This window comes from Heptranchias perlo, chromosome 1 (assembly GCF_035084215.1).
Source record: "Heptranchias perlo isolate sHepPer1 chromosome 1, sHepPer1.hap1, whole genome shotgun sequence".
Classification (NCBI taxonomy): Eukaryota; Metazoa; Chordata; class Chondrichthyes; order Hexanchiformes; family Hexanchidae; genus Heptranchias; species Heptranchias perlo.
The window spans coordinates 51238693-51265248 of record NC_090325.1 but is presented as its reverse complement, the minus strand read 5'-3'; the positions used below and the strand labels follow the sequence as shown (position 1 = coordinate 51265248).

General features: G+C 47.7%; 1 protein-coding gene across 1 annotated transcript; it reads left to right on the top strand.

The window, feature by feature from the left end:
- Positions 1 to 1357: 1357 nt before the first annotated feature.
- Positions 1358 to 26556, top strand: LOC137325233 (calcium and integrin-binding family member 3-like). The gene is made up of 5 exons (XM_067990528.1): positions 1358 to 1437; positions 12375 to 12486; positions 13342 to 13489; positions 22005 to 22200; positions 26535 to 26556. Exons 1-5 carry the CDS (start codon positions 1358 to 1360, stop codon positions 26554 to 26556), a joined length of 558 nt encoding a protein of 185 aa, XP_067846629.1.

The following is a 26556-nucleotide window of genomic DNA, read 5'->3' as shown; positions in this document are numbered from 1 at the left end:
AACTCTCATTTATGGATTAATAAATGAAAATATGCAAACATAACAGAACTATTCACCCTTGTACATTCCCTTAGTGCCTGTTGTTCATGTGCCTTTAACTATCCTAGTGCTCCTACAAGGTGCTTCCCCAGTGGCTGGAGCATGGGTGGTGGAAGGTTGCTGGCCTTCAATGGAGGAACGTCCAGATGGCCTTGGAGGACGACCTTGAGCAGCTCTGGGCCTGGAGGGCCCGGCTTCAGACTGCATCATCTCAGCATGGGCTGCAGCAGTCTGGCCTAGCTGGCTGAGAGGCAACAACAGGGGCACTGGCGGAGTGGCAGGGGTGGGAGCAGGAATACTGTCGTCCTGAGAAAGTACAGCAGGTCCGACTGCCATGGCGCCACTGCCACTCTCCCGGGGTGGCGCCTCAGCAATCCTGGTAATCGGCTGGTGAACGGATTGCTGGAGTGCTGTGATGCCCAGGAAGCCCCGTTCCGCAGTGGTCCCCAGAGCCATGATAGCAGCAGTCCGAGCTTCCAAGACAGCAGTCTGAGCTGCAAATGCAGCAGTCAGACCTTGGACGACAGATGTTTGTACTGCAATGGAAGCTGTGACATCAGTCATCAGACGCTGCATCATGGTGGGTTCCACAAGTGCACTGATGGAGGTGACCACCCGTTCCATGTTGGAAAGGATGGGCTCCAAGCTCTGCGCAAAGCCCTGTGCCAAGTTGGAGCTGGACTGCTCCATGCCCCTTCTCATTATGCGCAGGCTTTCTGGCAGGCATTCCAGTGCCCCAAGCATTTGGTGGTGTACGCCCATCAGCCGTCTTCTGTAGCCTGGCCCATCAAAGTCCTCATCTGACTCCTCTGCAGCAGAACTAGTGAGCGACCTCACCCTCCGGTGAGTTGGCTCTGGTGATATCCGTTCCCTCCGCCCCGGCTCCTGTGCACTTGTGCTCGGTGTCTCACCACATGCAGATCCCTCCACTAACCTAACCTCTAAAGGACGCACAGTGTCAGTCTCTGAGCTGGTGGAAGCAAGTGTCAGATCGAGTCACGGTGTGGCTTCAGCGTCCTCCTCCTCCTCCTCCTCCTCCTCCTGTGCCGTCACGTGTTCTTGGGTATCTGCAATGACAAAGGGAAACAGGTTGAGTTGTGGAGCGGGGAGAGAAGCAAGTAAGAGGTGCATGCTGGCAGCATGTGCAGCACGTGAGTCAGAAAAGATTATGGGAGGAGGGAGATGTGGAAAAGGAAAAGGAGCAGTAGAAATGGAGAGATCCCCTTGACCGGGACCTCCAGCGTGGCACGTTGTGACGGGTGCAGCACCATCTCCTCTGGGGCCGGGGGTGGGGGGGGGGGGGGGAAGACGTGTAGACATGCCCGTCCAGCCTCAGGTCCCTCCTGCTGCCGGTTGTTATACGCCACCTTCTCCTGCAAAACAGAGGACACTGTGTCAGTGAGTGTCCTGTAAGGTGTGTGGGTGATGTGCCTGTCATGGTCAAATAGTTCCCAGTTTGTGTGACTTGAGTGGTGGTTGTGTGACCTGCAAGTGTGTGCAATGTGTGGGTAAGATGCAGCATTGCGTATGGATGGGTAGTGTTTGTTGGTGGGTGGGTGGGTGACGGGAGGTGTCGTGCATGGAGTATTGTTGCAGTTGGTAGGATGTGCCACTTGACACTTGCATTCACTCACCTTGACCACTCGTGTCAAATCATTAAATTTCTTGCGGCACTGCACCCACGTGCGTGGTGCAATGCTCCTGGCATTCACCTCCTGTGCCAGCCTGCCAATGCCTACGCAGCTGTAGTCTGGACGGTCTCGGACACCATGCGGGTGGTCCACACCTTCCACTAGGGCCTCCAGAGCATCGTCCGAGAATCTTGGTGCCCGCTCTCTTGCTGGTGCAGCTACTCGTGATGCCATTTTCCCTTCTCCTACTTGGCTGTGTATCTGCCATTCGAAATGTCCCTGCACCTTTAAGTAATGCAGGCTGCTGATGACATGCGCTGTCCACGCCCCATTTCCAACTTCCTCATTCTCCGTGCAGCCTCTCAGCAGAGAGGGCTGCGCTTGCTGCATGGAGATTTCATGGTAAGTATCAGGCAGCATGAAGTTCACATGCTGCTTGCATAGGGATCCGTTGGGCACGGGGTGGTACCATCGCCCAGAACGGACCCTTATCTAATTTTTCCCCCCAAGGTGATCAAGATAGATAGAGAAGGAAAGAAAGGCGGGGGGGATGGCAGTATTGATTAAGGAGAATATTGCAGTGCTGGAGAGAGAGGATGTCCTGGAGGGGTCAAGGACACAATCTATTTGGTTAGAGTTAAGAAACAATAGAGGCGCCATTACACTACTGGGGGTATTCTATAGGCCACCAACTAGTGGGAAGAATATAGAGGAGCAAATTTGCAGGGAAATTACAGAGAGGTGCAAGAGCCATAGAGTAGTGATAATGAGGAACTTCAACTACCCTAATATAGACTGGGATAGTTAAAGTGTAAAGGGCAAAGAGGGGGAGGAATTTTTGAAGTGTGTTCAGGAGATCTTTCTTGACCAGTATGTTTCCGGCCCAACGAGGAAGGAGGTATTGCTGGATCTGGTTCTGGGGAATGAAGTGGGCCAAGTGGAGCAAGTGTCAATGGGGGAACATTTAAGGAACAGCGATCATAGTATCATAAGGTTTAGATTAGCTATGGAAAAGGACAAGGAACAATCTAGAGTAAAAATACTCAATTGGAGGAGAACCAATTTCAGTGTGTTGAGAACGGATCTGGCCTGGGTAAATTCAAATCAAAGATTGTCAGGCAAAACTGTAATTGAACAATGGACGGCCTTTAAAGAAGTAATGGTTCAGGCACAGTCAAGGTACATTCCCACGAGGGGGAAAGGTAGGGCAACCAAAGCCAGAGCTCCCTAGATGATGAAAGAGATAGAGTAAGATGAAGCAGAAAAAAGGGGCGTATGACAGATTTCAGATTGATAACACAAATAAGAACCAGGCTGAATATGGAAAGTTCAGAGGGGAAGTGAAAATGGAAATATGGGGTAAGTGAGGAGGATAATGATAGACTTCAAGATGACATAGACAGGCTGGTGGAATGGGCGAACACGTGGCAGATGAAATTTAATGCAGAAAAGTGTGAAGTGATACATTTTGATAGGAAGAACGAGGAGGGGCAATATAAACTAAAGTGTACAATTCTAAAAGTGGTGCAGGAACAGAGAGACCGGGGAGTATATGTGCACAAATCTTTGAAGGTGGCAGGGCAGGTTGAGAAAGCAGTTAAAAAAGCATACAGGATCCTGGGCTTTATAAATGGAGGCATAGAGTACAAAAGCAGGGAAGTGATGATGCACCTTTATAAAACACTGGTTCAACCACAACTGGAGTATTGTGACCAATTCTGGGCACTGTACTTTCAGAAGGATGTGAAGGCCTTAGAGGGAGTTACTAGAATGGTTCCAGGGATGAAGGACTTCAGTTACATGGATAGACTGGAGAAGCTGGGGTTGATCTCCTTAGAGTAGAGAAGGTTGAGAGGAGATTTGATAGAGGTATCCAAAATCACAAAAGATCTAGACAGAGTAGATAGAGTGAAACTGTTCCCATTGGCAGAAGGGTCAAGAATCTGAGGACTTAGACTTAAATGATTGGCAAAAGAACCAAAGGCAACATGAGGAAAAACTTTTTTACACAGCAAGTGGTTAGGATCTGAAATGCACTGTTTGAGAGGGTGGTGGAGACAGATTCAATCATGGCTTTCAAACAGGAATTGGATAAGTACTTGAGGGGAAAAAATTTCCATGACTACGGGGAAAGGGCAGGGGAGTGGGACTAGCTGGACTGCTCTTGGAGAGCTGGCACGAGCTCGACGGGCCGAATGCCCTCCTTCTGTGCTGTGACCATTCCATGATTCTATTTATATAGCGCCTTTCATGACCTCAGGACATCCCAGTGTGCTTTACAGCCAGTGCAGTACTTTAACAATGTAGCCACTATTGTAATGTAGGAAATGTGGCAGCCAATTTGCGCACAGCCAGGTCCCAAAAACAACAATATGATAATGACCAGATAATCTGCTTAATAATGTTGGTTGAGGGATAAAAATATTGGCCAGGACACCAGGGAGAACTCCCCATTTCTCCTTCGAAATAGTGCCATTGGATCTTTTACATCCACTTGAGAGGGCCACAGTTTAACATCTCATCTGAAGGACAGCACCTCCGACAGTGCAGCACTTCCTCAGTACTGCACTGGACTGTCAGCCTAGATTTTGTGCTCATGCCTTGTGGCGTGGGACTTGAACCTACAACCTTCTGACTCAGAGGCGAGAATGCTACCACTGAGCCACAGCTGACATTTTAATTGGTAATATTAGATGCTTAATATATTTGTATGACATTCCTTTGTCCACTATTTTATGACGCGCTAATCTATTTAAAGTAAATCATTTAATGCCTGCATTAAAATAGCAGATAGAGGAATGTCATAACAACACATTAAGTACTTGTGTACTAATATAGGTAACAGTAATTTCCAGGCTCAAGAAAGCAAGCTGCATCTAGTTCAACTCAAAATTAACAAGCCATTAGGAAATGGAAGGGAGAGTCGTGGGAGGAGGGAAGGTTCTACTATTGGATTATGCTTGGAATTAAATTCATACTAGATCAAATTACTAATAAAACTATTTATTCTTATCTGAAAGCTTCCTGAGTTGGGTGTAGTACAAGGAAGCCAGAACCGGAAAATGCTTTTGCACTTTACCAACCTTCTCATGGGAGGCAACCCCAAGGGAGGGTGAAACCCCTCCAATGCAAATAAATCTCAGTGCTGAATTGTGATAATGAGAAGACTGAGTTTGATATTTTAGATGCTGCCCGAGACTAAGCCGGATGGATACAAATCATGACCTTTTCTCCACAGCGGACTGATGATGATCAAATATCCTGCACACATTAAATAAATGCATATTGAGGTAAATAGAGTGCACCATTTGTGTCATTCCCATTGTCAGCAAGGATTTTGAAATAGCATCTAAATCGCAGGTATTGTGAGTTGCAGATGAGGAAAGGTTTATTTTGTTAAAAAAAACCTCTTTATGGCTGTCACCTTTTGGCATTTTTGATTATTTAACTTAAGAGGCATTTTAGGTAATTTATATTAAGATATTGCTATTGGGTTATATTCAGCTCAATTAGTGTTAAATATAGTGTTAATATACAGCTTTTGGGAGGGCAGATTAGGATTCAGCACCGAAAGGAATTAAACCAGCTAAAGCTTATGTCGCGTCTCGTGTCCTGACCAGGCTCTGTCTGAAGCTACTTGGCTGTGGGAGACTAAGATTTTCGAAGAAGGCCATAACTGAACTATGCATAACCCTACAACCAGCCTTGGGAAGCATTTGTAGGAGAGGGATGCTTCTGTCAGTGGTTGTTAGGGTTACAGTTCTATTGAACTTTTATGTAAAGGGTTGATTCTGAGCAAACCCAGATTTCTGTCACATCTGTTAACCTTCAGCGTGCACTCGTACCATGCAGGCCACTAACACGTTAGGAACATAGGAACACGAGTAGGCCATTCAGCCCCTCGAGCCTGATCCGCCATTCAATTAGATCATGGCTGATCTGTATCTTAACTCCATCTACCCGCTTCGGTTCGGTAACCCTTAATACCCTTGCCTAACAAAACTCTATCAATCTCAGTTTTGAAATTTTCAATTAACCTAGCCTCAACAGCTTTTTGTTGGAGGGAGTTCCAAATTTCCACTACCCTTTGTATGAAGAAGTGACATCACCCCTGAATGGACTAGCTCTAATTTTAAGGTTATGCCCTCTTGCTCTGGACTCTCCCACCAGAGGGAATAGTTTCTATCTACCCTATCAACTCCTTTAATCATCTTAAACACTTCAATTAGATTGTTTGCTAGAGCCAATTAATTCATCAGTTTCTCTTTGTAAAGCAGCCAGCAGTAGGAAAGAGCTTTGCACTTCTACCATGAGGCAAGATACCCCAGAGTGCAGGACATTATTGTCTGTATTCATGTAGCCAACCTGCCCTATCCCCAATGCTACTCCATTCATGGACAGAAAGGGCTACCTGCCCATCAATATGCAGCTGGTCTGTGACAACAGGAATCAAATTATTCACATAATTTCAACTGACCAGCGGCAGGTAACTTTTGCACCTAAGTCTGAGGCAATAACTATCTCCATCAAGAAATAAACCAACCTTCTCCCCTGACCTTCAGTAGTATCACCATTTCCAATTACCCCACCATCAATATCTTGAGGCTCAACGTTGACCAGAAGGTTTACTGGACCAGCCACATCAACAATGTGACTACAAGAGCATGGCAGAGGCTCAGTACTATGGTATTAGTGCTCATCTTCTGACTCTTCCAAGACTATCGACCATCAACAAGGTTCAAGTCAGGAGTGTGATGGAATTCTAACCACTTGTCTGGATGAGCCTTTGACACAGTTGACCACACCATCCTCCTCCAACGCTTCTCCTCTGTCGTCCAACTGGATGGGACTGCGCTCGCCTGGTTCCATTCTTATCTATCCAGTCGTGGCCGGAGAACCACCTGCAATGGCTTCTCTTCCCACTCCCGCACCATTAACTCTGGAGTTCCTCACAGATCTATCCGTGGCCCCCTCCTATTTCTCATCTACATGCTGCCCCTCGGCGACATCATCCGAAAACACAACATTAGGTTCCACATGTACAATGATGACACTCAGCTCTACCTCACCACCACCTCTCTCGACCCCTCCACTGTCGGCACCGTACGTTCCCCGAACTCGGGGGCTGTCATCGCCGTGCGTTCTCTGAACTCGGGGTGGTGTCGGCACCGTACGTTCCCCGAACTCGGGGGCTGTCATCGCCGTGCGTTCTCTGAACTCGAGGTGGTGTCGGCACCGTACGTTCCCCGAACTCGGGGGATGTCATCGCCGTGCGTTCTCTGAACTCGAGGCGGTGTCGGCGCCGTGCGTTCTCTGAACTCGGGGCGGTGTCGGCGCCGTGCGTTCTCTGAACTCGGGGCGGTGTCGGCGCCGTGCGTTCTCTGAACTCGGGGCGGTGTCGGCGCCGTGCGTTCTCTGAACTCGGGGCGGTGTCGGCGCCGTGCGTTCTCTGAACTCGGGGCGGTGTCGGCGCCGTGCGTTCTCTGAACTCGGGGGCTGTCATCGCCGTGCGTTCTCTGAACTCGAGGTGGTGTCGGCACCGTACGTTCCCCGAACTCGGGGGATGTCATCGCCGTGCGTTCTCTGAACTCGAGGCGGTGTCGGCGCCGTGCGTTCTCTGAACTCGGGGCGGTGTCGGCGCCGTGCGTTCTCTGAACTCGGGGCGGTGTCGGCGCCGTGCGTTCTCTGAACTCGGGGCGGTGTCGGCGCCGTGCGTTCTCTGAACTCGGGGCGGTGTCGGCGCCGTGCGTTCTCTGAACTCGGGGCGGTGTCGGCGCCGTGCGTTCTCTGAACTCGGGGCGGTGTCGGCGCCGTGCGTTCTCTGAACTCGGGGCGGTGTCGGCGCCGTGCGTTCTCTGAACTCGGGGCGGTGTCGGCGCCGTGCGTTCTCTGAACTCGGGGCGGTGTCGGCGCCGTGCGTTCTCTGAACCCGAGGCGGTGTCGGCGCCGTGCGTTCTCTGAACTCGGTGGTGTCGGCGCCGTACGTTCTCTGAACTCGGTGGTGTCGGCGCTGTGAGTTCTCTGAACTCGGTGGTGTCGGCGCCGTGCGTTCTCCGAACTCGGTGGTGTCGGCGCCGTGCGTTCTCCGAACTCAGTGGTGTCGGCGCCGTGTGTTCTCTGAACTCGGTGGTGTCGGCGCCGTGTGTTCTCTGAACTCGGTGGTGTCGGCGCCGTGTGTTCTCCGAACTCGGTGGTGTCGGCGCTGTGTGTTCTCTGAACTCGGTGGTGTCGGCGCTGTGTGTTCTCTGAACTCGGTGGTGTCGGCGCCGTGTGTTCTCTGAACTCGGTGGTGTCGGCGCTGTGTGTTCTCTGAACTCGGTGGTGTCAGCGCTGTGCGTTCTCCGAACTCGGTGGTGTCGGCGCTGTGTGTTCTCTGAACTCGGTGGTGTCAGCGCTGTGCGTTCTCCGAACTCGGTGGTGTCATCGCCGTGCGTTCTCTGAACTCGGTGGTGTCGGCGCTGTGTGTTCTCTGAACTCGGTGGTGTCGGCGCCGTGCGTTCTCCGAACTCGGTGGTGTCGGCGCCGTGTGTTCTCTGAACTCGGTGTCGGCGCCGTGTGTTCTCTGAACTCGGTGGTGTCAGCGCCGTGCGTTCTCTGAACTTGGTGTCAGCGCCGTGCGTTCTCTGAACTTGGTGTCAGCGCCGTGCGTTCTCTGAACTCGGTGGTGTCAGCGCTGTGCGTTCTCTGAACTCGGTGTCGGCGCTGTGCGTTCTCTGAACTCGGTGGTGTCAGCGCCGTGCGTTCTCTGAACTTGGTGTCAGCGCCGTGCGTTCTCTGAACTTGGTGTCAGCGCCGTGCGTTCTCTGAACTTGGTGTCAGCGCCGTGCGTTCTCTGAACTCGGTGGTGTCAGCGCTGTGTGTTCTCTGAACTCGGTGTCGGCGCCGTGCGTTCTCTGAACTCGGTGGTGTCGGCGCTGTGTGTTCTCTGAACTCGGTGGTGTCGGCGCTGTGTGTTCTCTGAACTCGGTGGTGTCGGCGCTGTGTGTTCTCTGAACTCGGTGGTGTCGGCGTTGTGTGTTCTCCGAACTCGGTGGTGTCGGCACCGTGCGTTCTCTGAACTCTGTGTCGGCGCCGTGTGTTCTCTGAACTCGGTGGTGTCGGCGCCGTGCGTTCTCTGAACTCGGTGGTGTCAGCGCTGTGCGTTCTCTGAACTCGGTGTCGGCGCTGTGCGTTCTCTGAACTCGGTGGTGTCAGCGCCGTGCGTTCTCTGAACTTGGTGTCAGCGCCGTGCGTTCTCTGAACTTGGTGTCAGCGCCGTGCGTTCTCTGAACTCGGTGGTGTCAGCGCTGTGCGTTCTCTGAACTCGGTGTCGGCGCTGTGCGTTCTCTGAACTCGGTGGTGTCAGCGCCGTGCGTTCTCTGAACTTGGTGTCAGCGCCGTGCGTTCTCTGAACTTGGTGTCAGCGCCGTGCGTTCTCTGAACTCGGTGGTGTCAGCGCTGTGCGTTCTCTGAACTCGGTGTCGGCGCCGTGCGTTCTCTGAACTCGGTGGTGTCGGCGCTGTGTGTTCTCTGAACTCGGTGGTGTCGGCGCTGTGTGTTCTCTGAACTCGGTGGTGTCGGCGCTGTGTGTTCTCTGAACTCGGTGGTGTCGGCGCTGTGTGTTCTCTGAACTCGGTGGTGTCGGCGTTGTGTGTTCTCCGAACTCGGTGGTGTCGGCGCTGTGCGTTCTCCGAACTCGGTGGTGTCGGCGTTTTGTGTTCTCTGAACTCAGTGTCGGCACCGTGCGTTCTCTGAACTCTGTGTCGGCGCCGTGTGTTCTCTGAACTCGGTGGTGTCGGCGCCGTGTGTTCTCTGAACTCGGTGGTGTCGGCGCTGTGTGTTCTCTGAACTCGGTGGTGTCGGCGCTGTTTGTTCTCTGAACTCGGTGGTGTCAGCGCCGTGCGTTCTCTTAACTCGGTGGTGTCGGCGCCGTGTGTTCTCTGAACTCGGTGGTGTCAGTGCCGTGCGTTCTCTGAACTCGGTGGTGTCGGCGTTGTGTGTTCTCTGAACTCGGTGTCGGCACCGTGCGTTCTCTGAACTCTGTGTCGGCGCTGTGCGTTCTCTGAACTCGGTGGTGTCAGCGCCGTGCGTTCTCTGAACTTGGTGTCAGCGCCGTGCGTTCTCTGAACTTGGTGTCAGCGCCGTGCGTTCTCTGAACTCGGTGGTGTCAGCGCTGTGCGTTCTCTGAACTCGGTGTCGGCGCCGTGCGTTCTCTGAACTCGGTGTCGGCGCCGTGCGTTCTCTGAACTCGGTGGTGTCGGCGCCGTGTGTTCTCTGAACTCGGTGGTGTCGGCGCTGTGTGTTCTCTGAACTCGGTGGTGTCGGCGCTGTGTGTTCTCTGAACTCGGTGTCGGCGCCGTGCGTTCTCTGAACTCGGTGTCGGCGCCGTGCGTTCTCTGAACTCGGTGTCGGCGCCGTGCGTTCTCTGAACTCGGTGTCGGCGCCGTGCGTTCTCTGAACTCGGTGGTGTCGGCGCCGTGTGTTCTCTGAACTCGGTGGTGTCGGCGCTGTGTTTTCTCTGAACTCGGTGGTGTCGGCGCCGTGTGTTCTCTGAACTCGGTGGTGTCGGCGCCGTGTGTTCTCTGAACTCGGTGGTGTCGGCGCCGTGTGTTCTCTGAACTCGGTGGTGTCGGCGCCGTGTGTTCTCTGAACTCGGTGGTGTCGGCGTTGTGTGTTCTCTGAACTCGGTGTCGGCACCGTGCGTTCTCTGAACTCGGTGGTGTCGGCGCTGTGTGTTCTCTGAACTCGGTGGTGTCGGCGCTGTGTGTTCTCTGAACTCGGTGGTGTCGGCGCCGTGCGTTCTCTGAACTCGGTGGTGTCGGCGCTGTGTGTTCTCTGAACTCGGTGGTGTCGGCGTTGTGTGTTCTCTGAACTCGGTGTCGGCACCGTGCGTTCTCTGAACTCTGTGTCGGCGCCGTGTGTTCTCTGAACTCGGTGGTGTCGGCGCTGTGTGTTCTCTGAACTCGGTGGTGTCGGCGCTGTGTGTTCTCTGAACTCGGTGGTGTCGGCGCTGTGTGTTCTCTGAACTCGGTGTCGGCGCTGTGTGTTCTCTGAACTCGGTGGTGTCAGCGCCGTGCGTTCTCTGAACTCGGTGGTGTCAGCGCCGTGCGTTCTCTGAACTCGGTGGTGTCGGCGCTGTGTGTTCTCTGAACTCGGTGGTGTCAGCGCCGTGCGTTCTCTGAACTCGGTGGTGTCGGCGCTGTGTGTTCTCTGAACTCGGTGGTGTCAGCGGCGTGCGTTCTCTGAACTCGGTGGTGTCGGCGCTGTGTGTTCTCTGAACTCGGTGGTGTCGGCGTTGTGTGTTCTCTGAACTCGGTGTCGGCACCGTGCGTTCTCTGAACTCTGTGTCGGCGCCATGTGTTCTCTGAACTCGGTGGTGTCGGCGCCGTGCGTTCTCTGAACTCGGTGGTGTCGGCGCTGTGTGTTCTCTGAACTCGGTGTCGGCGCCGTGCGTTCTCTGAACTCGGTGGTGTCGGCGCCGTGCGTTCTCTGAACTTGGTGTCGGCGCTGTGTGTTCTCTGAACTCGGTGGTGTCAGCGCCGTGCGTTCTCTGAACTCGGTGGTGTCAGCGCCGTGCGTTCTCTGAACTCATTGTGTTAGCGCTGTCTGCTCTCTGAACTCGGTAGTGTTAGTGCTGTGCCTTGTCTGAACTCTGTAGCCTGCCTGACAATGACTGGATCAAATTACACATTCCAGACAAAGGGTTGGGTGAGTATTGTCCTCCCACATCCTTTCGGTGGCAATACCAGAATGTATTACTGCCACCATAGTGCTGGCAGTAGACACGATCATGAACTTACTGCTCTATTGTTTTCAAGCATATCTCAACGCTTTTTTAAAGTAAGGTGTTATATCAGCCAATTTTCAATCCTCAGACATTTCTCTCTAATTTAGCAAATTTACAAAAACATCGATTAAACTTCATTAATTTAAATCCTCACCTCCTTTAAGACCAGTGGGTTGTAAATGATCTGGATGAGGTACTTTGTTAATTTTAAGAGCAACTAACTTTTTTACATTATCTTGTGTTACTTGCCTACTATCTAGCCCCTTCTTTGTTGTTCCTACTGACTTAAGCACTTTTCCTCCTCTTCCTGGCTAAAGACAGATGTAAAGATTTAGGAAATGCTATTTCTTTATTCTCAATTTCAGTTTTCTACTATAATTTCTAAACAGCTTACACTGTTCTGTAAGCTCTGCCTCCATCTTACATTCCCATTGTGTTGAAATCAAAATTTATTGCATAGTCTCCTAAACGACCATATTATTTTGCAAGATCTGAAACCTGTGGAACTCTTTACCTCCTTAATTCTTTCCTTTCTCCTATAATCTTCTGGCTTTTAAACCCAAACTTGGCATCACCTAATCATGACTTACGGTGTTAAATCCAATATTTTTGTGTCACTGAATTTTTCTACATCTTAATGAACATTTCAGTGCTGATGATATTATGGTCAATGAATCTTAGATGCTCATTCCTACATCAGCACAATATGCCAACGCATCTCAATTATTTAAATTCTTTATTAAAACAATTCTTTTGTAAAATTTTGATAGTGACCTTAAATTGATCTACTTGTGTATCTTCCCCGATCAATTCAGCAGAATAAATTGATACACTTCAATGCTAACCTCTTCATTTCTCATTACCTATGACATATTAGCATGGGGAAAATTAATCCATTTAGTTTTGCCATTAATTGCTGTACCTCTGTTCTCTTTCAGGTTGTATCACAGATACCATGCGTTGGCACCACAGATTGTCACACGCCACTTCAATGATAGTGCAAATATCAAACTACCTCTGCAACTCATCAGTGAGATGCCGGAGCTAAAGGTACCAGTGAGAGATTAAATGGTACAAATGACACAGGTTTTCACTTCTCCTGGTTGAGACATTTGACACCTAGTCCTGGCACTTTTTGAAATTGGCACACAGTAATAATATTAGCCCGGATTTTAACCCATCCCACTCAGCCCGAACGGGGCAGTCGTGCATGGGTTTGCGCTGCGTTACCAACGCGTTCCCACCCTACACCATATCCACTGCTGGGATTCCGGCAGGGTGGAGGCCACCCGCTCCAGGCAGCTTTGCGGTCTGCTGACGTCATCAGTGGCCGCATCATGATTTTAACTAAAGCCCCCATAGCGCCGAACCCGCCAGCAAATGCTGGCGGAAATCAGATGCATTTTGTATACATATTTTCTTAAGGATCCTTGTGGCCCAGGAGGATCATTGCTGTACATTTTTTAAGGAGATGGTTTATTTTCTTCTGGAGGTAACAACTACTACTGGACTGTGGTCCCTGGGAACTGGCTGTCTTCCTGGCTGGCTGACTTGCTGGCTTGTTCAAGTGGCTATTTTTATGTGTGAGACTAGACAATGAGTGTCACCGGGCTATTTGACCAGAGGGAAGGACCGGGTGATCATAGCCAAGGCTGATCCTGCCCTTGTCTGACATCCACAGGCCATTTTCAGTGGACAACAAAAAATTCCGAAAGCTTGTGGGATTAAAAATAAAATTGTTGGACTATAACTTGGTGTTGTAAAATTGTTTACAATTGTCAACCCCAGTCCATCACCGGCATCTCCACATCACAACAAAAAATTCAGCATTACACATTCATTTTTCTGTGTTATATTTAAGCTTGTGTTTGAACATATGGGATGTTAACTTCTTTCTTTTTCCAGGAAAATCCCTTTCATCAAAAGATCCTTCAAGTATTTTCTGAGGATAAGCAGGGGAACATGACATTTAATGACTTTCTAAATATGTTCTCTGTCTTAAGTGATCTGGCACCAAACCATTTAAAGGCATATTATGCATTTAAAATTTATGGTGAGTGTTCAAATGGTGAGTGCAGTATGGCAACAGAAGGAATAAATCTTTTGCAAATGAAATGAAGTATTGATCTTTGCTATTAATTGAAAGCTATGTTCATTGATCAGTCTATTGTCGGCTATCTGGTATCAAAATCAAATTAGGGGGTTGCATGAGGAATGGAAGCAAACCTACATATAATCAAAAAAAAGGTTTGGACTGTTAGAGGCTCCTTTGTGTCAGACCTTTTGAGTAACAAGTTCCATTGAAAATTAATGGTCCACCAGCCTTGTAATTCATACATTAGGGAGAACAAATTGATGTGCAGTGTTTCAAAAATGACTGGTCCTTACCCCCTTTTTATACACTTTTCATATATTCGATATCATAATAATAGAGAGCATTTAGTTGCAAATGTAAATAGGACAGGGTGCCTTAAAATTGATCCTGGTGTTGTTGAAACACACAATAATGTGGGGATTTGTGCTGGGTTGCAACATTTGACATTCCACGACCTAAAACATGTTCCAAAAACTCTGGTTCAGTAGTTTGTAGTTAATTGTGTGACTGAACTTATTGGTATGACGGATAGAGTTCCAGGTGAGGACAGTGTTTAGGAGAAAGGTTTGGAGCCAGAAATATGTAATGCTTTGTTTACTGTTGGTATTTTGTATTAACTTTATTGATTTGTACAAAACAAGAAGCAGCTCCAATTCTTTCTATAAACATAAAAATCTGTCCTTTTTCTTATTAATTTAAAATGTTTCAAATACATCAGACAGTAACGGTTCTTTTCTGTCACCAATTTTTATCATTCCCTTCTTGAAGGCATCAGCTCCTTGCTCAGGCACCTCACCCAATTGTAGTGACGAGCACCATGGCTAAGCTCAATTCTGCTCCCATTCAGTATCCAGGAGGAGCACTGGATAATAATCAGGAGTGGGAACCCTGACTGGGTGTCCCAAAACTAACTCAAGGGCACGAGGCCAACTGTAGTAGCTCTAATGCTGTCCCAATTGAGGTTAGTTAACTCAGCACAGATCGAGCCTGCGACCTTCCTGCTCTGTATAGCTCAGTTACTCCTTATATAAACTCTCAGTGATGAGGATTCCTATAGATGTCTGTCCTAAGTCCTAATCATTCTTGTGGTGCTGCTCTATTCATTATCTACTAAACAACAAAATCAGAGGATTTTCCGACATCTCATTTAATTCATTTATCATATATATGGCTTTAAATTCAATTCAGACACAACAGATGGTTGTAGGCTGCAAAACAGAGCTGCAGTATGTTCCACGATGAACAGATATAGGCTTTGTAGGAGCCCGATCCCACTGATTGTGACACGTAGGCGTCAATTTTCAGATGGCTGAGCGGGTACATTCGTGTTGGGTGGGGGGGCCTCCTAAAATTGGGGATTCCTGGGGCGGGTCCGGAGCCCGCCCAATGACGTGCTTAGATGCGTGCGCAGCCCCTGCATGCGGGACTCCTGCCGACTTTAAATCAATGAATCAGATAGTTCAGGTCCTTTGGAGACCTGATTGACATGATATTTTAGGAGGGGTGGGATTTTTATCTCAACTGAGCGTATTTCCCGTACTGGGGGAAACACTCCCAGTTGAAACAGACGTGTTGCAGCCACCAGCCTGTGGGAGCTGCAAAGGTCCATTTGACAGGTGGAAGAAGACCCTCACTCATTGCAGGAGGCCACTCTGTCACTTTGGACAAAGTATGGCCTCCACCACCCTCCTCCTAACAATAAAATTCACCAACTTGGAACATCAACCCCGGTGTGCAGACCCCCTCAAATGTACATCTTGCAGATGGGGGCCGCCATAGCTGCAGTCATGACTTCATTGGAGGACGAACAGCATCACCACCCTCGCCGTCCACCTCTGACACGTGGAGCTCCACAACACAGTGCTGTGACACATCCACCTGCACAGCAGGAGGGAGGGCAACCGCAGAGAGAGATGCGTCGCAGAAGGCACTACCCTCGCCACAGGGTCTACAGACAGAGGCTCAGCTTCCTGGACCTCTCTGAGGAGCAGTGCACACAGAGGCTCAGAGTCATTCAACATGTAGTCGTGGACATCTGCAGCCTCCTTGATGCTGAGCTGCTCCCGGCTGGCCCGAGCACCATCTTCTTACCTGTCGCTGTCGAAGTCACCACTGCCCTCAACAAGTTCTCCTCCGCATCCTTCCAGGGTGTCACCGGGGACATCGCCAGCGTCTCTCTGTCGTTTGCGCAAAAGAGCCCTGCAAATACACCTACACCCACTCTGCAGTGACACAATGGGTGGCATCAGGTGTGGGTCTTCAGGGTGATCCTCAGGAAAGGGAATTATTGCACAAACCAGACAAGATTTGAAAAGACGTGGCAATAGTGGTGAGAACAACATTTAATGTGGTTTGCAAAACAAACAAATCTAAATGAAAAACATGACATTCCGTCATACACCCTTGTGCATCCCCTTTGTGCTCACAAAACCTTCGCCTTATGTTTACGGGAACCCCTACGTGGTGCTACCCCTGTGGCTTCAACAGAGGTAGTGGCAGGTTGCTTTTGTCCATACCCTGACCGATGAGATGCTTTGCGTGGACGCCCTCTGGGTTTCGGTGCTTGTGAGGGCCCCTCCAAAGACTGCTCCACCTGCACCTGTGCAGGAGCAGACTCGACCACCTGGAGAGGAGGCAGCATTGCGGGTACTGGTTGAGAGGGAGGCAACGGGTGAGACGTGGGAGCGCTTTGAGTGGCGTCCCCACTTCCATGTCCCCTTTCGCCATCATCCCTCTCCTGGGCCAGGCCCACATCACTCCTTCCACCCTGCTGGACGACAGTTTGGAGGACTTGTGTGAAGCCTTGGAAGGCCAGTTGTAACATATCTGTCAGTTTGTTTAAGGCGGCAGAATGTTGCTCATCCTGAATCCGAACGGCCGTTGTCAGGGCCTGAATGGACTCATTGTTGAGCCATGCTTGAAGCTCGATGGAGGCTAACCTTCCCTCCATCGCAGACGTTCCCACACCTACCTGCGACACTATCTCAGAGATACCTTCACGTCCCTGTGACACTATCTCGGAGATACCCTCCTGTACCTGTGCCACCATTCCACTCATGCAGGAATTGGACTCCTCCATCCTCTGCGCGATTGTGGAGAGTGCGCGTGGCAACTGTTCCAGTATGTTGGCAATGTGCTGCTGCCCCTTGATGACTCTCCTTTTCACGGCTGGCCCCCAGGATTCAGCATCTGGGTCCAGCTGAGCACAGCCTGGAGAAGAGTGCTCCCACCGACGCGGACTCTCCATGGCTGCCCACCACCAAGGTCTGCTCATGCTCACATGTGCGTGGTGACTCACCATGTGCAAGCCCAAATAAGTGAGGACGGGGACCCACCGAGGTGTGTGTATGTCTGCGTTGGTGGATGGCTGGCTCAGATGTGACGATGCCCCCTCAGAGGCCGGCAGGTCCTCTGAGGAATCACCCTCCGCAGTCATGGCGGTTGAGAACAGAAATCAATATTAAGCATGTAGACAGATGTTGAGGTGCTGCAGATGCCAAGGGATGTTAAGATCATTCGCTATCATGAGTGCTGAGTGTTAGATTTCAGTCACCAGCCGCTTGTGCGCTCCCAGTCTCGGCGTCCGCCATGGACAGGCACTCCAGCGTGTGGCTTATTTCTAGTGCCTGCTGCTCTGCGTCCGTTAGGACCACCTGGTGACGCGGGCCCCCTCCGGTCCTTGCCCTCTCCTGGGCATTCTGGCATCTCTTCTCCTATCAAGGCAAAACACAGAGAGGCGTGATTGAGTGATGGTTGCATGGTGAGCCGCTGCATGCATTGGTGTGGGTGGGGGTGAGCGTGAGGGAGATGCATGGGAGGGTGCGTGTGAGACATAGCCATGAGATTGTATGAGGATTGGGTTGCGTGGTAGGGTTCAAATGGGAACTGGGGCAGTGAATAAGTGCAGGCAAGGTGTAGATGATGGTTGAGTGGATGTGAGGAGTGATGCAAGAATGTTGTGGTGGCATTGCAGAAGGAGTTGTGTGGTGGTGGAGGTGATGTGGAAGACGGAGTGTGGGAGAATGCGTAAGTGTACTCACTTTGGCTGACCTGGTTAGGTCATTAATGCACTTCCTGCACTGGACCCAGGTTCGGGCGACATTGCTGCTGCTGCTGACCTCCTCAGCCACCTCGAGCCAGAACTTCTTGGTGACAGAGGCAGGACACTTCCTCCCGTCTGATGGGAAAAACACTTCCCTCCTCCTCCTCCTGACCCCATCGAGCAGCACCTGGAGTGAGGAGTCAGTGAACCTTGGAGCAGCCTTGCCTCTGGCCTGCTCCATGCTGCCATTATGGTTCTTTGCTACAGGAGGAGCATTGGAGGACTGTCCCTTTAAATAGGGCTCCTCCTGCTGACAGCCTGTGATGCAGGTGCGCAGTGCGCCCGCTGCGCAGGTCTGCAACGGGAAACCCGGAAACACACGTAAGTACCTTCAATTAGGCTGCGATCGCATGCGGAGCACGCCGATTTCACTGGGCACGTTACCCACGCGCCCAGTCGACCCCCCACTGGCAACCCGCCTCCCTCCTAATATCAGGCCCGTAATGTTGAAGTTAGCTGAGAATAACCAAACCTTTACTCACTTTTCCTGTCACTTTCTCCACTTATTCACTTTGATGTACTTTCCAAAGTTGACTACTGTGTGGAAGCCAATTTGACAACAACAGTTTCAAGCCTGGCAAAGACCAAGCATAGTGAAACTCTGCTCATTGTTTCATTAACCTTTTCAACCCAGTAATATGCCAAAAGCAGCCAGTTAACTCTACTGAAAGTACTGGAAAGTGTTGATATTTAAAAAAAAACTGGCAGGGTAATTTCATCTAGCAGCTTGATATGGAACAAATGTGTCATAAGAGCATTCATTCTAACAGAATATTTAAAAAGTAATCTTTAAATTTAGCAATACAATACTCACATTTACAAGAAGTAAGTTTTTAAATTCTATAAATGTAGATTTGTTCATGCCCAGGACTTCACAGATGGCCTGGACTTTAGATTTATTCCATAGGTTTGTTGAAAGTATGTCTTCCTAGGAACACACTCTCAGAACCAATATGATTCTTGATGAAAATCTGAAATAAATATGATTAAATTTGACAAAACTATGTTCACATATAGGTGTATGGTACATAATTAACAATTATTGCATATGTAGCTTCCTAAAATGTGAATGTACTTTCTTGAGAACCAATAAAAAATCAAAACACAAAAGGGAAAACATAATCACCCCAACTATCGTAAATAGGGTGCTGAATAGGTAAAGCTAGATATTGTCATCCAGTAAGAACAAGTTCCAATTGGATTCAGATCAATAAACAGGAAGTTGTATTATAATAGTGCCCTGCTGCTGGGTTAAGTAAATAAACTTGGTAAAGAGCTTGCAACAAACAGGACTTTGGACTTCAGGATTCTTGATTTAGTATTTGAAATTTTGGCAAAGTTTAAAAGGAACCCTCTACAAAGTAATCTGCACTAGTCTAGTTCTGTTAAGTCATTTGCTCCTTGCACCTTTACACAATCCAAAATTATACCACACTTTGGTGTTCACTTTTTTGAGAAACCTAGGTGCAGGATCAAATGCCTATAGTGTGGGACATCAGCAAAGTTGAAAAAGGAGGAGAGAAGATGAGAAGTAGTGGATAGATGATGCCAGATTTCACAAGATTGGTGAATTTAAAGCAAATTGTACAGTTCTTATAGGCCTCACAAAATTCCTAATAATATTCTACTGTCTTGCAAATATATGACCATCAGAAGCTTTGTAGTACAGATATGTTAATCAATGATAGTTGCTGATCTGGTAAAAGATGCCACACAATCTTGCCATTGTACTCCCTTCCGCTACAAACACAACTGAGAGCCCATAGCATACACACCAACCTAGAAAACTAGCAAAAGTTGAACAACAGTTTCAAAAAAGCTGACACAGCCCCAAAAAAACAGGCAAGTAGTTACATAAGCTTTGTAACTTAAGTGGTAGATATCAGAACATTCCTCCACTTTTATTGGAGGCAAATAAAGAACAACTTGCATTTGTAGACTGCTTTTAATGTAGAAAATCATCCCAAGGTGCTTCAGAGATGTGATCAGACAAAGAAATGCATGCCGAGCCAAAGGAGGAGGTATTAGGAGGATTGACTAAAAGCTTGGGCAAAGGAGAAGGTTATAAGAATGATCTTAAAGGAAGAGAGGCAGAAGGGTTTAGGGAAGGAATTCCAGAGTGTAAGGTCCTAGGAGGCTGAAGGCATGGCCGCCAATGGTAGGGTGAAGGGAGGGGAATGCACAAAAAGCCAGAGTCAGAAGAGGAGAGAGTTCTCGGGAAGGGGTTTGCAGTGCTGGAGAAGGTTACAGAGATAGGGAGGGACAGGCCACAAAGGTATTTAAACACAAGGATGAGACTTTTTAATTGGAGGTGTTGGTGGATCAGAAGCCAATGTAGATCAGCATAGTCAAGGGCGATGAGTGAGTGGGACTCAATGCGTGATTAGATATGGGCAGCAGAGTTTTGAATGAGCAGACGTTTACAGAGTGTGCAGGATATGAGGCTGGCCAGGAGAGCATTGGAATAGTTGAGTCTGGAGGTGATAAAGGCATGGATGAGAATTTCAGCAGCAGATGGACTCAGGCAGGGGTGAGGGGAGGTGATATTACAGAGGTGAAGTAAGCAGTCTTTGTGATGGAGAGGATATGCAGTTGGAAGCTCAGCTTCGGATTGAATAGAATGCCGAGACTGCAAACAATCTGGTGCAACCTGGGACAGTGGCTGGGGAGGGGTTGCAATCGGTGGGAAGGGTATGGAATTTCTGTTGGGGGCCAAAGACGATAAACAAAAATGTGAAAGCCTGAAGGAGAATGAAAACATTGAAGGCACAAAATCTGTGGTGCATTTCTGGGGGATCCGGGTACATGCTCAGTGGGAAAATTTTCAAATTTTTACATTAAAATGATGCATTCTGTTCCATTTTTAAGTACTTTTATATTTTATATGAATACATTCTTAAACTAAAACCAAAAATAAAAACAAAACAAAATTTGTATTTTTAACAGACCAACCTGACCAATACTTCTCCAAAAGTTGTGTCAATAGTCACACTCCCACACCCAACCCCACTGCACCAGTTTAAAAAGGCACTCAACCCCCTTCTGACCCAGTTTACAGAGACGCTATACCCCACCCTTTCCCAGAGAGACACTCTTCTCCTCCTACTCCCACAGTCCATTCAGGAACTCTTTTTTTCTCTCCCTTATCAATTCACACTTTTCCCCTCTAAACCAGTTACTTTTCTTCCACTCTCCCCCAGTTCAGGCTGGCACTCTTTCTCTACCCCCCCTCCACGAACCCCCTACCAAAAGTTCATGCTGGCATCTTTGTTCCCTCCACTTCACGTGGGCACTTTATCCTCCAAACTCCTTCTCAGTTAGTGCTGACATTTTCCTTCCTCTCCCACTTTGAAGCACGACTCCCAGCTTCTCCTCTCTTCTGTCCCAAAGCACTGCTCATTGCTTCTGCCCTCATCCCTCTCCCCTTCATTACCATCCATCCCCTCATCCCTTTTCACTACCATCCACTCCCCCCCCCCCCCCCCCACCAAACCCCCTCCTAGCTGATTATGATGGCGAATACACAAGAACATCTTTTGTGCTGCTGGGATTATTTTAGTGGAGGGATTAACTGATTTAAAATAGAGGATTGCAGTATGAATGTGTTAAGTGTTCATTTGCTAATACCACCAACAGTCACTTCTAGGCCATCACTGTTTAACTTTTGCTAAGGTTAAAATCATTGTATACAGAACAGTACCTTCAGCCCCTGCATTACTTGCTAAATCAGTAACAATCAACTGTGATTCAAAATCAAAAGACTACAGAAGCAGATCAGAAAGCTTTTAAACAACATTTTTTGTTCCCTTTGACCTCCAATTTTTCATTCTGCCCCAGCCATTCTTATTCTTCTTTATTTCATCATTACTACCATGACTAGTGCTCCTCAGGGGGGTTTGCTTTTGTTCCTCCTAATTCCTTAATTCACCTCATCTTCTCTCCTGCTTATTTCAACCTTGATGTGGAGATGCCGGTGATGGACTGGGGTTGACAATTGTAAACAATTTTACAACACCAAGTTATAGTCCAACAATTTTATTTGAAATTCACAAGCTTTCGGAGGCTTCCTCCTTCCTCAGGTGAATGTCACAACATTCACCTGAGGAAGGAGGAAGCCTCCGAAAGCTTGTGAATTTCAAATAAAATTGTTGGACTATAACTTGGTGTTGTAAAATTATTTCAACCTTGGTGGTGTTCTGCTGTATGAGCCTTAGTGCTGGACCTTGGTTTCTCAATAAAAAAGAAAACATCAAAATGCAGTTCACTTTCAAATTATAAAAAAAATACAAAGAACAAGTTATTGTCTTACTGCAGAATTCCATGTTAAAATGAATACACATTACCACTGTATCTGTGTCTTATTTTACATAGACTTCAACAATGATAACTTCATTTGCCAATCAGACCTGGAGGTGATGCTCGGTAAGCTTACAGGTGAGGAGCTGTCAGATGAAGAACTTCAACTTGTGTGCAACAAAATCATGGAGGAAGGAGACTTGGATGGTGATGGGAAGCTCTCTTTAGCTGACTTTGAGTACATGATCACCCGTGCCCCAGATTTCATCAGGTAATTTCAAGGCAGCATATAACAGCTCTCTTTTCTGTTATATTTTCTTTTCAATTACACCCATTATTCTCCCCTCTTCTCGTAAAGATACTGAATCACGCAGAATGTAGTTCCATAGCTTGCGGTGCTAGTGGCCATCTTACATTGAGTTACATCGAAACTACAGCACAGAAACAGGCCATTCGGCCCAACTGGTCTATGCCAATGTTTATGCTCCTCACGAACCTCCTCCCTCCCTACTTCATCTAAACTTATCAGGATACCCTTCTATTCCTTTCTCCATCATGTGTTTATCCAGCTTCCCCTTAAATGCATCTATGCTGGTCACCTCAACCACTCCTTGTGGTAGCATGTTCCACATTCTTACCACTCTTTGGATAAAGAAGTTTCTCCTGAATTCCCTATTGGATTTATTGGCATCTATTTTATATTTATGGCCTCTAGTTTTGGACTCCCCCACAAGTGGAAACATCTGTACATCTACCCTATCAAACCCTATAATTATCTTAAAGACCTCTATCAGGTCACCCCTCAGCCTTCTCTTTTCTAGAGAAAAGAGCCCCAGCCTGTTCAGCCTTTCCTGATAAGGCTATCCTCTCAGTTGTGGTATCATCCTTGTAAATCTTTTTTGCACCCTTTCCAATGCCTTTACATCCTTTCTATAATATGGAGACCAAAACTGTGCACCATACTCCAAGTGTGGTCTAACTAAGGTTCTATACAAGTTTAACATAACTTCTTTGCTTTTCAATTCTATTCCTCTAGTGCTTGATTTGCCTTTTTTATGGCCTTATGTGTCGCTACTTTTAGTCATTCAAGAGGCCATTCTTCGTGTCTGAGCCCTCCTAGAGAGTATCAGTAGACCCGATGATTCTGTGAGTAATTCAGTCATATTGTGAAGAAAGTTCACAGCTTTGATGCCTAGTCGATGCTGAAGTAGCTGATCTCAACAGGGGTTCAGTTGGGGTATTACAATTGAGAGGGGACAATTAGCCATGTTTCACTCTCAAATCGCTATTCAGTGACACCGGCAGAAAGTGCACTTTCAAGGACATCAGACAAGGACAAGATCGGGCTTGGCTGTGTTACTCCCACAATTGAATATCCTACTGTCAGTCACTGTCAAGGCTCAGACATGAATAATGGCCATTTGGGTGGGGTTACAGAAGGTGCCACTTACCTGTGGATCATTACCCCAGCAAGGAGTCAATGGTTTCAGGAAACAAGGGGATGAGAGAAAATTGCTGTTCAAAAAAATTGTCAACAGGCTAGTCTACCAGGAGGGACATCATAGCCAAGCTCAATCCTGTTTCCATGTGTGCACTTTCCAGTTGTGGTTATTGGTCAGTGATCAGGAATGGGAATCCAGGACTTTCCCCCTCTTTAACACAGGGCTGCTACATCCAATTGTGGCATTCCGACTGCTGCCTTAGGCGAGGTCAAGTAATTTAGCACAGACCAGGTTCAAATCTTTCTGGCCTCTATGGCTCTATAAGATAGAAGCTGTATTTAAAGTGCAATTTAACTTCAACTATCTCCACCAAATTACATGCTAGAATAAAAGACAGAGAGATTATGAAAGTGCAACCTGCAAGTTACAACAAATACTGCAAATGTTAATTCAGGAGAGGTCAGTAGTACCTTTCAGCTTCACGGAAAAACAAAAATAAGCTTTGTAAAGATTGTATTGAGAAAAACTTATAAGGAAACTACTCCTCAAAGAGTGGATCTGAAGTTGCCAGGTACCTGTCATTTTTCAAATTAGACAAGTGGGTAAAGTTTCAGGTTACTTTCTTTTGTGGCTTCTCCAAATTGCCTATGAACGAAAGAATCAGAACTTGCATTAATGTAGCGCCTTCACATCCTCAGGATGTCCCAAAGCGCTTCACAGCCAATGAAGTACTTTTGACTGGTAGTCACTGTTATGCAGGCAAATGCACTTGCCAATTTGCACACAGCAAAGTCCCACACATAGCAATGAGGTAATTGGCCAGATTTTATCTGTGTTAGTGATGTTGGTTGAGGGATAAAGGTTGACTAGGAGATGTCCTCTGCTCTTCTTCAAACTTGCATTTATATAGCACCTTTAACATAGAAAAACCTCCCAAGGTGTTTCAAAGAAGGGTAATCAGACAAAAATGGACACAACCAAAGGAGGAGATTTTAGGCGGGGATAACTAAAAGATCAAAGAGGTGGGTTTTAAGGTGGGTCTAAAAGGAAGGGACTGTGGAGAAGTTTAGGGGGGAGGCAATTTCAAAGCATGGGGCCTAAACAGCTGAGGCACAGATGCCAATGGTGGGTTGAAGGAAGTGGGGGAAGTGAGGTATGCATAAGAGGCCAGAGTTGGAGGAATGCAGTGTTTTTTGGGTGGGTTGTATAGCTGGAGGAGATTACAAAGATAGGGAGGGATGAGGCGATGAAGACATTTAAACACAATGAGAATGTTAAATTTGAGAAATTGGGAAACAAGGAGCAAATGTAGGTCAGCAAACACAGGGGTGATGGGTGAGCAGGATAGGATATGGGCAGCTGAGATTTGGATGAGCTCATGTTTATGGAAGATGGGAGGACGCCCAGGAGAACATTAGAATAGTCGAGTCTGGAAGTGACAACGGCATGGATGAGGGTTTCAGCAGCAGATGGGCTGAGGGAGGGGTGAAGGCAGGCAATAATATGGAGGTGGAAGGAGGTGGTCTTGGTGATGGAGAGGATATGGGTTTGGATGCTCAGGTTGGGGTCAAATAAGACGCCGAGGTTGCAAACAGTCTGGTTCAGCCTGAGACAGTGGCTGGGAAGGGGAATGTAATCGGTGACAAGAGTATGGAGTTTGCGGCAGTGGCCAATGACAATGGCTTCAGTCTTCCTAATTGTTAACAGGTGGAAATTGTGGTTCATCCAAGACTAGAGACAAATAGAGGTGTGGAGGGGTCAAAAGAAGTGGTGGAGAGGTATAGCTTGGTGTCGTCAGTGTACATGTGGAACTTGATCCCAGTCTTTGGACGATGTTGTAGGGTGCAGCATGTAGATGAGAAAGAGGGGGAAGAGTTCACCTGAGAGGTAGATAGAGCCTCAGTTTAATGTCTCAGCTAAAAGACGGCACCTCTGACAAAGCAGTTCTCCCTCAGCACTGCACTAAAGTGTCAGCCTGGATTATGACCCAAGTCTCTGGAGTGAGACATGACCTTTCAACTCTGACTCAAAGAGTATTACCATTGAGCAAATGCTGACACCAAATTAGAGCATTCAATTTGTTGATTTATATCATGGGAGAGGGAAGGATGCAAAATTCCTCCTGGTTAGGTGCACGGATAATATTGACAATTCTATAAACATTTGCTCATGTTATAAGAACATAAGAAATAGGAGCAGGAGTAAGCCATCTGGCACCTCGAGCCTGTTCCATCATTCAACAAGATCATGGTTGATCTTCTACCTCAACGCCATTTCCCTTGATGCCTTTAATATCTAGAAATCTATCGATCCCAGTTTTGAATGTACTCAATGACTGAGCCTCCACAGCCCTCTGGGTTAGCGAATTCCAAAGATTCACCACCCTCAGTGAAGAAATTTCTCTTCATCTCAGTCCTAAATGGCCTACCCCTTATTCTGAGACTGTGACCCCTGGTTCTAGATTCCCCAGCCAGGGGAAACATCCTCCCTGCATCTACCCTGTCGAGCCCTGTAAGAATGTTGTATGTTGCAATGAGATCACCTCTCATTCTTCTAAACGCTAGAGAATACAGGCCTAGTCTACTCAATCTTTCCTCATACGACAATCCCACCATCCCAGGAATCAGTCTGGTGAACCTTCGTTGCACTCCCTCTATGGCAAGTATATCCTTTCTTAGGTAAGGTATTGTTTAATCTGCCAGCAATTTGAATACTATTTACACTTAGAGCTCCCATCAAGTCTGAACAATGTTTTATTCCTAATTCAACACCATATCCTCAACCAACCATTGATAAATTGAAGGCAGTTTGTAAGATAGTAGCTCAGACAAAATAAGTAACAAATGAAGAAGGAACATAAGTAGTGAGTAGGACTTTGAAATAAAAACTCCAAATAACTATTTCTCAGGTCTTAAATGTTTTAAAAGTAGTTTAAGCACACAATCTCACATTTTTATTAAAATATATATTTTAAGAGATATTAGTAAAATTTCACAGCATTGTTTAATTTTGTGTGAATTCTGGCATAGATGATGTAGGTTGGTAGTGAATAGATTATGGCAGAGGAAAACATTTATGTTCCTCTTGGGTAAGCTGCTGGTATATTTTATGCTGTCCAAATTGTTAAACATAAAATTTCTATGTGAATTTTGTTTTGCAACAGCACTTTCCACATTAGGATCTGA

Excerpts from the sequence above, each read along its gene's own strand:
- LOC137325233 (XM_067990528.1), top strand. The coding sequence starts at position 1,358 with ATGCCCGTCCAGCCTCAGGTCCCTCCTGCTGCCGGTTGTTATACGCCA. Across the intron at positions 1,438-12,374 it reads AAACAGAGGACACTGTGTCA|GTTGTATCACAGATACCATG; the intron begins GTGAGTGTCCTG and ends GTTCTCTTTCAG. Across the intron at positions 12,487-13,341 it reads GTGAGATGCCGGAGCTAAAG|GAAAATCCCTTTCATCAAAA; the intron begins GTACCAGTGAGA and ends TTCTTTTTCCAG.